Source organism: Nelumbo nucifera, chromosome 6 (genome assembly GCF_055504915.1).
Source record: "Nelumbo nucifera cultivar China Antique chromosome 6, China Antique-T2T, whole genome shotgun sequence".
In the NCBI taxonomy this organism is placed as follows: Eukaryota; Viridiplantae; Streptophyta; class Magnoliopsida; order Proteales; family Nelumbonaceae; genus Nelumbo; species Nelumbo nucifera.
In genome coordinates, this window is record NC_142654.1 from 68,321,142 (window position 1) to 68,333,942 (window position 12,801).

Below are 12,801 nucleotides of genomic sequence, written 5' to 3' on the forward strand. Positions count from 1 at the left end.
AACCAAGGATTCTACTTCTTGTGCTGTTGTAGGAAGAATTCTGGCTCAAAGGGCGTTAGTTGATGATATCCATGATATTTACACACCAACAAAAGAGGAGACATTGGTGGACCTGGAGGTTGATAAAGAAATTATTTACACATTGGTTTTTCATAAATTACTTTTCTCTATTGGCTTTTAAGAAATTTGGGCATTTGGATGGTTGATAAAGAAAATTAGATGAAATAGCATTTGCATCCTTTCACATGCTACTTAATGGCAATTAACGGTTTTGTATTGAATTTGCACGTTTTGAAAGTTTAGGTACTGGATTAGCACATTTTGAAGTTCAGAAACCAAACTGAGACTAAGTCCCAAGTACAAGGTACTAATTTGCAATTTTCCCTTAAAAATATCCTGTTATACACTTTGAAGACTACTTATTATAATGGAAAATGAAAAAATAAATAATTTACCATTTCTCCAACAAATATTCCAAATATAAAATAGTCATAAAGCTCTCCCACTCGGCTAGAAAATCATTTGCCAAGTAAAGAAAGACTGTATAAACTGTGAACAACATATGTTTGATTAAAAGACTAATGATTACATCTTCCCAACCCTCATCATGGTTTTACCATCACCATCTTGATCTCCTTGCAAACAGAAAAAGTAAGATGGATAGGGGGTCTCTTTGTAGGACTTAAAGCGCATTGTCCCAGAGGGGATGAGCTCATCCATCTTATCATGATGCACCCTAAATGACCCAAAAGCCCATACATGAAGAAATGATGTCACCTAATTTTTGGATTCGCCAAGCTCAACATCCTTCAAACGAATGTTCTCCACTCCATCCTTTAGCAGTCTAATATCTTCTTCTGTCAAACTCTCTTTCGCTTTCAAATGGGGTATGACGTTGGGATTAGCCTGTTTCTCAACCTCCACTGCCCAACTGTAGACTACCATTCCAAGGACTGCAAGAGCCATCCCAAGTATGTTCTTAAGTGTCAGCTCTGAGTCAAAGAGCAACCACCCCAACGTGAGGACGCAGACAGTTTTCATGTGACCTAACACCTGGAAAGAGACGGCTGAGAAGCGTCCGATGCAGAGGTACTGACTCACATTGCAGAATACAGCTAAGGAGCACGAGAGCAGTATGAAGAACTGCAAGTATTTCACACCATCCATAACTAAGAAGTTTTGGAGAATTCCTTCACAGAAGCATTCAAAGATTAATATTTAGATTGAGATTGAGAGATAGAAGTGACTTACAATTGCACCAGAAGACACCTTATAGTTTGCTATGAATTGGCCATTGAGATAGTAATCAATAAAAGGGCCAAGTAATAGAAGAGAGAGGGCCTGTATTGGGGCTGTCTTGCTCAGCAATTCAAATGAACCGATTGAATACTTCTTCTGCAACGAACCAATTGTCTGTATACCACAAAGTGATAGATCAGAAACTAAAGAACATGAAACATAACTGTTCTGGATAGGCAAAAATCAAATAAGCTTGTAGTAAGCAGAATGATAATTTGACCAATATGCAGTTAAGAGGTGAAACTGCCAGATTATTCAGCACAGGTTACTAAATTGTCTCCACTTCAGATCTAAGTGCCATATTTCTGCCAGTGACAGGTAGCTTACATTATAGGCTTTTACATTAGTGAATAAATCCAGCTTTGTATGATGCATAGTTTTCCAAGTTGTTACAGTGGCTCCAAAACATCCACCAGTTAAAGTATTTTCTTCAACTGAACTTTTTATACTTGCGTACCATCCTTGATTTCCCAAGTTAACAATTATTGAAACAGTGTCAGGTTGCTTAGTCTTAGATATTAGATGTGACGGGTTTGCTAGTTCGTGCAAATTGTAATTGGAAGAGACAAGGACCCTCAGATATGCCATTTGATAAAAGCTGAAAAGAATGAACTGAATGACTAATTGCTTTATCTTTAGTGAATAAGTCATTCAGGAGGTTGCAAAATATGAAAACAGAATTGATTGTTATGCCCTTAAATAATTTATTGTTTAATTATTTTATTCACTAAAAGATAAAGCTAACAAGTCATTCAATCCAGCCATTTCAGTCACTATCAAACAGCTCCTCAAATATCAAATATTTCATATGAATGATAATGTACAAAGAGATAATAATTGGGAAACTGTTAGGTCCAGCCTAACTCTGGAGCTTTCTTCGAGGGAAGCTCTTCCTCCTTAGAAAGACAGAAGAAGAAATTGAGAAGTCGACCAAAAAGTCCATTTCTTTCATCCAGATTGCCTATTCATAGTCATTACATCAGTGTAACCAAACAGGTCAGATCTGGTTGAAATCATTTATACCACCTTCTGGCATGGTCTTCTAGAATAGAACCTGTTTAAAGGGAGGTTTAGTATGATTAGTAGTGAGGTTGTGGGCCTAATGGAGTCACTGATATGGCCATGGGCCTAGATGGAATCTGAGCCATCGTAGAGTTCCTATCAGCACCTCCCCCCTAATGAACAACCTTGTCCTCAAGGTTGACGTTGGGGTTTCTTGTTAGGGGCGAGAGTAATCTTCCCATGTAGCAGCATCCTCAAGAGGGAAGAGTGGTACACATGACTAAGGCCTCTTTGATGACTTCTTGCCTTGCCGAATCCAGTGGAGTTCAGTAATCTCCTTTTCTTCAACTTTAAGGTGTCCTTCATCTGTGAAATCTGCCAAGGTAGTATGATAAATCACCAATTCCCCAAGATGTTTCTTGAACAGTGAGACGTGGAGATCAGGTAAAGCTTTGATGAGGGAAGCAATTCCAGCTGTAAGCAATCAACCTAATTCTTTCCAGGACAGGAAAAGGTCCATAGTATCTTGGAATGAAGTTTTTCCAAGCCATACATGCCAATGTTGCTTGTCTATAAGGTTGTAGCTCCAGGTACAAAAGATCTCCAACTACAAATTCTATATTCTTATGCTTGCGGTCATATTGTATTTTCATTTGCTCCTGGGCTTTTTAGTAAATTGACTTTAAGCTCTTGTCATATTTGATCTCTTGCTGTCAACAGGTCCTTGATTGAAGCTACAGCTGGCAGGTCGTGACCATAGAGAACTTTTAATGGGTCCATTCCCATAGCTACTTGGAATGCAGATTTATATTCCAAAGCTCAGCCACAATGGCTTATGCAGCCATTGTTTGGGTTAGTCACCGGTGAAGCAACGCAAGTATGTCTCTATACATCTATTTAGGACCTCAGTTTGGCTGATTGGGAATAACTCATGGAATACTTCAATTTGATCACTTGCAAGCAAAAATACTCCAGAAGTTGCCCATAAAAACTCAACATCTCTAATCATATTCAATAGACATCTTAAATAATGCCTAATCTCCTAACACTAGATGTTGATACTCCTGCTATGACTTCCTTCAACCATTCTATTCTTTGAGAAAGTTGATTTCCAGAAGTATATACAATTATACCAGTCCCTTGATCCGATTCCCAGTGCTCTAATACCATATAGGCTAACCAACAAATGAGAATATATGAAGACTATTGATCAGAAAAAAGAAAGAATAGATGAAGACTGAAGAGGAGAAACAAAAGAGAAAGGAGAAGTATACCCTCAGACATGCATGCTGAGCTAGTAGAGTTTCAGCCAAAAGTGAAATTAGGGGATGTGCCCTTCTCATAGAATTTATATTGAAGCACGTAAATTACATTTCAGTCCCTTAATAACAAGAAAAATATGAACAGGACAAGTATGCCCTCAAACAAACAACTCACACAACCGTTCCCCTCAAGCTAGGCATAAATATTATGCATGCTGAGCTTGACAAGATTTTCTTCCAACTTCGATTTGGTTAGACCCTTAGTCAAACAGTCTACAAGTTGATTAAATGATTTCATAAAAGGTAAATGTCTCTCCACTAATCACTCTTTCATGAATGAAATGCCAATCAATTTATATATGCTTTGTGTGATCATGCTGAACTGGATTATTTGCAATGTTGATGGTTGTAACAAAATAGTTTCATAGGATGATCAAAAACCACTCCAATTTCTATCAAAAGAGTCCTTGGCCAGAGTAACTCAGAGACCTATGTGTCATTGCCCTATATTCATCTTCAGCACTACATCTTGCAACAACCTATTTTTTTTGCTTCTCCAAGAAACAATATTTCCTCCAACAAATGTACAGTATCTAAATCTGGATCTTCTGTCATCAATAGATCCAACCCAATCAGCATCAATGAAAGTCTCTATCTTGAGATGACCATGAAGATTATATAGTATTCCCTTACCTAGAGTGTCCTTCAAGTAATATAGTATCCTCTCAACTGCTACAAGATGAGGAAGACAAGGTTGATGAATATATTGACTAACTACACTAACAGTAGAGAATATGTTAGGTCAAGTCAAGCAAAGATGGAGCGCAACTTTCCAACTGGACGTTGATACATACCCATACATACCCTTGTCTAAGAAGATATCACCATCAGCCCCATTGATTTTGTTGTTTGGATCTATAGGAATGTCTATAAACTTAGCCCCAAGTTTGTTTGTCTCTTTTAGCAAATCTAAAACATACTTCCTTTGGGATATTACCGATATAAAGATGGCCTTCTTAGATCTTGCAATCTCAACTCCAAGGAAATACCTGAGTCCAACAAGATACTTAATCTCAAATTCAGAGGACAAAAATTGCTTCAGCTTCTAAATTTCAAATTGAGACGTTGGCATCCCACATGCACATTTTAGCATACATTGGGAACATCTCCTATAATATATCATGGAGAAATGTTCACAATACGCGAATGGGAGGTGTTGTGGGGCACATATGTGAATTCTTTCAAATTTCCCATTACTGGTTATAACAATGTCATCCACTGATCCGCATACACAATCAAAATAATCACCAAATCCCCATTCCTCTTGAAGAAAAGAGTGATCAGCATGAGATTGGGGAGCACTTATAAATCAGTCAAACCAACCTCAAGGACATTGTTTCAAGTCGTAAATAGATTTTTGGAACTTACAAGCCTTGCCTTCACTTCCAAGAATAATTACACCAAGAGGGGGATCCATATACACTTCCTCTTGCAAATTACCATTCAAAAAAACACTCTTAACATCCATCTAATATAATGGTGAAGAGAACTTAGCAGCAAGAGATATCAAAACCCGGATAGTATTCATCTTGGCAACCAGAGCAAAAGTCTCAAGATAATCAATGCCATATGTCTAAGTATATAACTTAGCTCACTAACCAAGCTTTAAATCATTATATTTTACAATGTATACCCACTTACATCCAACTGGCATCTTTCGCATTGGAAGCTCAACTAACTACAAGGTTCGATTCTTGTCCAAGGCCTGCATTTTTTGATCCATAGCCTCTCTCCAATGTGGTTGGGCAACTGCCTCTAGAATGGGAATAGAAACAAAAGACAAGGTTGCAATAAAGGTAATAGTATGAAGGAGATAGAGCCTCATAAGACACATGGTTAGAAATAGGATAAGGGGTGGTAGTAGACGGCAGTGTACACTTCCTTCTTTTCCCTTTCGCAAGGCAATAAGATCAAAATCACTAGGTTCATCACCTTCACCATTGGCACTAGAGATCTCAATAGGATCAAAAGGAGTAGAGTCAACAACAATGACAAGGTCATTGCAAGAACCAGGAAAAGATTGTAGTGGATGATCAACATCTAGAGCCACCCTCTAGGAATTGTTCCCAATATACATTTGCCTCAAAACCAGACGTGACTTACTCCCACAAGGTGTAAGGGAAGAGCTTAGTTTCTCAAAAGGTGCAAAGGTAAAGAAAAACGGAATTGGAACCAAGATCGGAAGAGAAAAGAGAAAACGTTGCCGCTCTGTTTTTTTGAAAGGAAAGGTAACTTTCATTGATGAATTTAAATAAAATTACAATTACAATTTTATCACCCACATGATGGGTGGAACACCAGAACAAGAACCTTACAAACAAGCCCAAAACAAAGCCTCCCTAGTAACTCCTTGCTTAGCTACCCATTTAAAATGCACCCCAATCTCCCTTGCTAAGCTAATAATCCCCCCTTCACTATTAATGTGCCATGTTTGACCTCCTTCACTTTTAATCCCCCCTAAAGAGAAACCTTGGGAGAGAAAAAAGGTTGTGACTCAAAGAAGGTGACATCTTTGGATACAAAGCTCCTTCCAAAATAAGGATCATAGAATTTGAAACCCTTCTAAGTACAAGAATACCCAAGAAAAACACATTTTTGGGCCAAACGTGACACAAGAAGGAAACATGTCATGAACAAAATAGACACATCCAAAGACATTTAAGGGAAGACTGGAGACGAGAATATCACCATACAACAAATCATCTATGGATCTTGATTGAAATACCCTAGAAGGAAGTCTATTGATCAAATACACAACAGCTTGTACTACATCTCCCCAAAAACAAGTGGGAACATGCATCTAAAATAACAAACCACAAGCAACCTCAACAAAATGCATGTTCTTCCTTTCTGCAACCCCATTTTGCTAAGGGGTGTGAATACACGAACTCTGGTAAGTAACTCATTTCTCTTCAAGGAAAGAGAGAAATTTTTTGAATTCACCTCTCAAACTTAGCTTCCACCATGCAAAGAATTTTGGATAACTTGTGGCACTTTGCCTATGCTCTTGAGAAGATACAACCAAGTAAATCTAGAGAAGTCACAAACAAATAACATAAAATATTTGTATCCCCCCAGACTCAATATGGGCCCCACACATCAGCATGCACAATATGGAAGAGCAAAAAACTTTTATTGCTTGGGTAATATGCTATTCTACAATTCTTTGATAGTTGACATGTTTCACATTGAAGATCAAACATACAAACTAGCTAAAAAGGAGTTGGAGAAAACAACTTCAAGGAACCAAAAGACACATGACCCAAATGACAATGCCACAAAATGATTTGACTCATAGACTTATTACAACTAAGAAGAACATGCTAAAGATTGAGTTGTAGTAGGATCCAAAAGGTAAACTCCATTAGATTCACTCCACCATAAAAAAAGAAAATTACACAACAATTCAAGGACTTTGCAAGAGAACTAATAGATAACAAATTTGTATGAGGTTGAGGAACATGAAGAACAAAACTAAGTGTCAAGTGAGAGATTATCACTCAAATAAATGGTTAGAATGAAAACTAGAGGAGCAAGGTTAAAAATTCCATTACGTGTCGACCGATACAAGCCGATACATATCATATTGATGGGCCATTGATACACTTAGTTTAAGGTATTTTTGAACAACCCTTGCTTTAATAGTTAAAGAACTTTATTTCTCAAATCCTGATACACCCCTTTCGGTGCATTGAAATTTTGAACCTTGTAGAGGACATGCTCGTCATATGGTCAAATGCACCCAAATCAATAAGCCAAGAAGTAGGTGTAGTGGCAATTGTATGACAAGGAAATAAGGAATTGCCTGACTTGGAAAAAGCTGTAGAAGGACCAATAGGATCAGATGTACTAGTTTTGCTATTGCTTTCCAACCTAGTAAGAAGTCAATTGAGTTTGTCTATTTCAGCCATAACAACAGTTGATGATTCCCCATGACCAGGCCCAGCAGGTTGAGTCATAATTGAATTCTATGAACCTTGAAGGTGTAATTCCAGCACCTCTCCTTTGTATGAGGTCCTTTACAATAATAACACAATACTTCATCTATTTCAGTTATTTGAGCCCCCCTTGAACTGCTACTAGACTTTTTTTGAAGAGTGAAAAAGAAAATTTATTAAAAGGAAAAGCAAATACAACCTAAAGAGGTGTTGAGGAAACCAATGTTTTAAAATGCGGAGGCGTGACGCGAGACGTTCCACTACCTAGAAGAATGAGGCGTAGTTCATAATGCAAGAGGCATAAGCCTCCTTAAGAGGAGAGGGTTAGGAGGAGGATGAAGAGGAAGGGGGGATCTCATTTTTTCTTTATTTTTAATATAAAAATCTTTTATATTAAGAAGAATAAAGATGCATAACTTAATTCATATTTAAAGAAAAAATTAACAATACTTGCAATAACAAATATCTTCAAAATATCTTTAGAACATGAAGTAAATCCAGAGGATTCATTTACTAATATGCACATATTAAAAATCTAAGTAAATTCTTAATTGGGAGAATTTTTACAGCCTCAACTACAACAGAGCGGAAAGCAGTTCTACAGGGCTTACAGCTTTGTAAGCAATTGGGATTGACTAGGATTGTTGTTGAAGGTGACTCCCGGACTGTAATAGGTTGGCTTCAACAGGAGGCTCTGCGAACATGGCAACATAGACACACCTTGAGAGCATCTTGACAGTTAGCTAGAGAGTTAAGGGTTGATTGGAACTGAACTATCAGATCAGCTAACACTGTAGCTGACTCACTTGCAAGGCAAGGAATAAGCTGGTCACCTAGCTTCACCTTGGCACCTTGAAAACTATGATCAGTGATCCTCTATTCGCATATGAAACCATCTCAGTCAACATTCCTTCATCTTGTCACTAATTGAAGCTACTCCTAAGTCTTTTTATGTCCTCATTTTCCATCCTATCCTTTCTAGTCCCAGCATTCATCCATCTCATTAGCTTTCATCTCAGCTACAATCACTTTTTGAACATGTTATTGCTTGATTACCCAGTGCTCTGTCCCATATAGCAATGGATTGGTTAAAAGTTTTTATGTTGACTCCAAACCTGATACAACCCTGCAAGGTGCCAACCAGCTGGTTGGTAAGGCCTCCTGCTGGTCGTAGCAGAAAGTTGAGATCGAATCCCACCTGCACCTGGGTTGAGGGGGTTATGGGTTGGGGGATGGGTTACCCCCCGTTATGTAGCCCTTCAAAAAGAAATCAATAAAAAAAAATGACACAATCCTCCTTTATGTTGGCTAACAGAATTCAAGTTTCCTACTAAAAGACAGAACTATAAATATATCCCAAAATATTCTTTACAATATTCACTCTCTAGAAACTTCACTTGAGCTTACTAGAGTAAGCTTCAGATTCTGCTGCGAGATTGAGCCTAAAATATTGGACTTGCAAGCGGAAAAACCACCATAGTTAAAGGAGGCATAGCATGGTGAATAAAGTACCAAAAACTAATCAACCAACAGTCTCCAATATTTGTGCATAATGAGATGGATCATTTTTTGCTTTAATAATACATACATAGGTAGGGGTGGATACGAGACAAGCCAAGCCAAAATTTAGACCATTTGAGCTCAACTTGACAGGAAAGCACACAACTTGAGTTCGGGCCCGAGTTCGACTCAGATTGACTCAAAAGCTCATATGTTAGAACTCAACTTGGCTTGATCTAGTAAGTGACTAGTGAGATGGCATGGAAGTTAAACCAAGCAATTCTTCAATTGCAAGATCTCAATGATAATAAGGTTGGAGAAATCAATCTCTTTTGGTGTCTGGTTGTGACTCATGGACATAGAGGGAATCAAGGTTAGTGATGGGGTTTAGTCGATTAGGGACTAAACCTTAATTTTATTGTTTTGTTTTATTTCTTATTATACATATAAAAAATTAAAATATATATAAGCTCAATTAGGCTCACAATCTTCACGATCTGATCTTCATACTATTTGAGCTCGGCTCAATTAAGCCTATAGTTGGACTACTCGAAGTTCAATGTGGACCAAGCCAAATCGAGCTTTTCATGATCTGAGCTTGAATGGCTCGTTCATATCCACCCCTAGACATAGGCGTTCAGCCGTTTATTTGGCATGCATGTATGGACTAAGGCTCAGTTTGGAAGGAGTACAAATGCATATATGTAGAGTGCAAAACCTTATATTTTATATTATTTTGTATGTATTTGCACTGTACATATTTGCAGTTGTACTCTTCCCAAACTGAACCTAAGAGAATACCATGGAGCAAATCAATCCATTAACAGATAACAAAAGTAGAACTATTTTCTTCATTGATATAAATGTTGAAATATATAACCAATCATGTGTCTGGACCCCATTACATATCATCAAAGCAACTAACTGCATTGATTTAACCTCTTTTGAAAGAGATTCCTAATGCATATAATGCAATATCAAAAGGAGAGAATCCAAGTAAATACTCACAATTTGCTGCAATGATGTAGAAAGAACTGCTATGCAGGCACATAAGAAACCCTTGGCATTTACTTTAACATCTGTTACAGTACAGACACCCACACCAACAACCACTACTACCACAGCCATCTTTACCTCCCTTGAGTAATGTTTACTATGAAGGATCCACTCCATCACACAAACAACCGGAATCATGCTTAGCTTTGAAATCTACACTCCAAAAACAATGATCAATGCCACAAACACTAAGAATCCAGTCATCCAAAACATGTAAATTTACCTTACTAGTCCCTACCTGATAAAACCCCACAGAATTTAGCATTAGACTGAGATTCATCCCGGTAATTGACATATTGGCAACCACTGAGAACCAAAGAAGCTCCCACAGAGGTACATGTTTTGACGCAGAGTACCCAGATACATTTGACACGAAACCAACTAATGCAGTCACCGCAAAGTGGAACCCAGTTAAAGTTGTTGCTGAAAAACACAAAATGATATTAAAACATACATATAAAATAATCGGATAGAAATGTTCAACCCAAACGTGTAACAAAATGAAGAAATCACACAAGTAAACTTGAGTGAATAGGCTATATTACACGGAGAATACCCAGTTCAGATGATATATAAGCAACTATTCATGTCAGGGGGAAAAAAAGGGATCAATAGAAAACAGATCCTTAAGCTGATCAAAAATGCGGAAAATAAAGTAACACTACACTCAATCACCATCTCGAGGCAAGATCTCAAGCAATTTAAAGCTCAAGGAAAAAATGAAAAATGAAAAATGAAATCTAGATTAAAAGAAATCTACAATTACCAGTAACTTGAGGACAAGGAAACAAGAAATCGAGTACGTGTGCACACATAGAGGCAAGATAGAAAGATGGAGAAAGAGAGGGAGCACGAAAAACTAATATTGAGAAAAAAAATGTGGATCACAGATAACCCGCAACTGGAACTCAAGGGATCTTTCTATTATTTTTCTTTTTATTTAAAATTTGAAACAAATCAAACAGGAAAAGTTGATTACAATTAATAGACAACAAAACAAATTATCAAAAATAACCTTACTAGACACAAAATGAAGATTGGATAGAAAAAGAATGAGATCAAGAATTATAATAAACTCAACTAAAGGATAACCGTAGTTGGCAACATTATCAAGTAAGATTAACAGCACAAGAGGATATTTAAAAGAGTGGAATGTCAGATCTGTGTATGTGTGCGAGAGAGGAAGAGATACTGACCAAAGCTGAAGGCGTAACCGCTGGGGGACATGAGCTGCTTGTTGGCCATGATAATGCCGACGGAACTGATTACGTTCATAGCCCACGCTCCCATATCAGACACCGCCGACGCCTTCTTCTCGTCCTCCATTTCCCAGATCGAGGAAAGAAGAAAGGATAAAGGACGGGTGAGAAACTAGTGAAAGGTCTGAACGTGGCGCTGTGCAGAGATCACAGAGAATATTGTTTGAGCTGAGAACACATAAACGAAGAGAAGAGAAAGGAAGCTTGGTCACGTTCTTATTCCTTACTCCCTAAACATGCTTCTTTCCATGTATTTCCCCACCTCTCTTCTCCCTCCCTCACTCGCACTCGCTTTCACCGCTCTCTTGTCTTCCACACACACACTAATTACTCTCTCTCTCTCTCTCTCTCTCCTAAAACGCTCAATTTACAAATGCCGCTACAAGTGTATTCAACGCTCTAGCTAAAAGGGAAACGCGATTAATTCTACCATGGTGGAGGTACTCCTAATTCCCAAATTGGTATCTTCTATTCCAATCTGACCTTCCTTCAAATGGGAATTCACCCGACACTCCGTGTCACCGTCTAATATCCAGCGCATCTATCCTTTCGCATTTCACGAAGAAAAGCCCCAATTTTACGTTTTGTGTCTAAAAAAAGAATTTGTTTTCAATTTATGTTTTATACCAAAAAGAAATTATATAGTCTTTCAAAAAATCACTGTCAATCGCCTAAAACAATCCCAATGCACGGTGGGACTGGGATATGTGATTATGTGGTCGGTCTGGGTCTAACGAGCGCTCCGTGAGGAGCCTTGATAAAGACACCAATAGCAATTTGCCGCACCAGCCTGTCCTTCCAATTTCTTAAATGATGTGGCATATTTTCATTGGAGTGATACATTTCATCCTGAATCCCTTAAAACACTTTTTCTTTCAATTTTTGCTTTTCACAGCCCATAGGTCCAAAAGCGCAAGTTTACCCACACAAATGTTAGATTATCATTGACTCTTTTGCCGTAATCCGTATTCTGGACATTTATGGATAGGTTATTTATCATTGATTTTTTTTATATTTTTTTCATTGAACGTTTTTATTTTATTTACTCAATCAATAAAGTGATAATTACAATCATTTATGACAATTAGGTGTCACTAGGCTCCACATCAGCCTAATAATGAAAAACTATCATAAAATCTTTAAAAAATAACTTCCCCAAATGGTAGGTATACATAAAAACCAAAGTTCACTTTTGTTATTCTTGATGCATATGGAATAATAAAAGAGGAAAACTGCTAAAGTGGCACCTATGTGACAACATTTATTGAATGAACACTTACGAACCAAACACCCTTTTGTTGTTTGGTTGAGTTTCATTTTAAACATTTTTTACTCTCTAACTCATGCCACATCAGCATTTGGCTTCAAGAAACGTTGGGTGTTGGGGGGAACAAGAATTTAACATTTCCCCAAGTGGCCTATGCA

General features: G+C 37.7%; 1 protein-coding gene across 1 annotated transcript; it reads right to left on the reverse strand.

Annotated features, from left to right (window-relative positions):
- Positions 1-428: 428 nt before the first annotated feature.
- On the reverse strand, positions 429-11,968 carry LOC104606923 (UDP-rhamnose/UDP-galactose transporter 2-like). The gene is made up of 5 exons (XM_010272359.3): positions 11,314-11,968; positions 10,356-10,540; positions 10,070-10,270; positions 1,252-1,413; positions 429-1,143 (listed from the first exon to the last, which is right to left on the reverse strand). The coding sequence occupies exons 1-5, from the start codon at positions 11,441-11,443 to the stop codon at positions 778-780; spliced, it is 1,044 nt and encodes a 347-aa protein (XP_010270661.1). The 5' UTR covers positions 11,444-11,968; the 3' UTR covers positions 429-777.
- Positions 11,969-12,801: the final 833 nt, after the last annotated feature.

Excerpts from the sequence above, each read along its gene's own strand:
- LOC104606923 (XM_010272359.3), bottom strand. The coding sequence starts at position 11,443 with ATGGAGGACGAGAAGAAGGCGTCGGCGGTGTCTGATATGGGAGCGTGG. Across the intron at positions 10,271-10,355 it reads ATTCTGTGGGGTTTTATCAG|ATTTCAAAGCTAAGCATGAT; the intron begins GTAGGGACTAGT and ends TTTGGAGTGTAG. Across the intron at positions 1,414-10,069 it reads CTACATCATTGCAGCAAATT|ACAATTGGTTCGTTGCAGAA; the intron begins GTGAGTATTTAC and ends TGTGGTATACAG.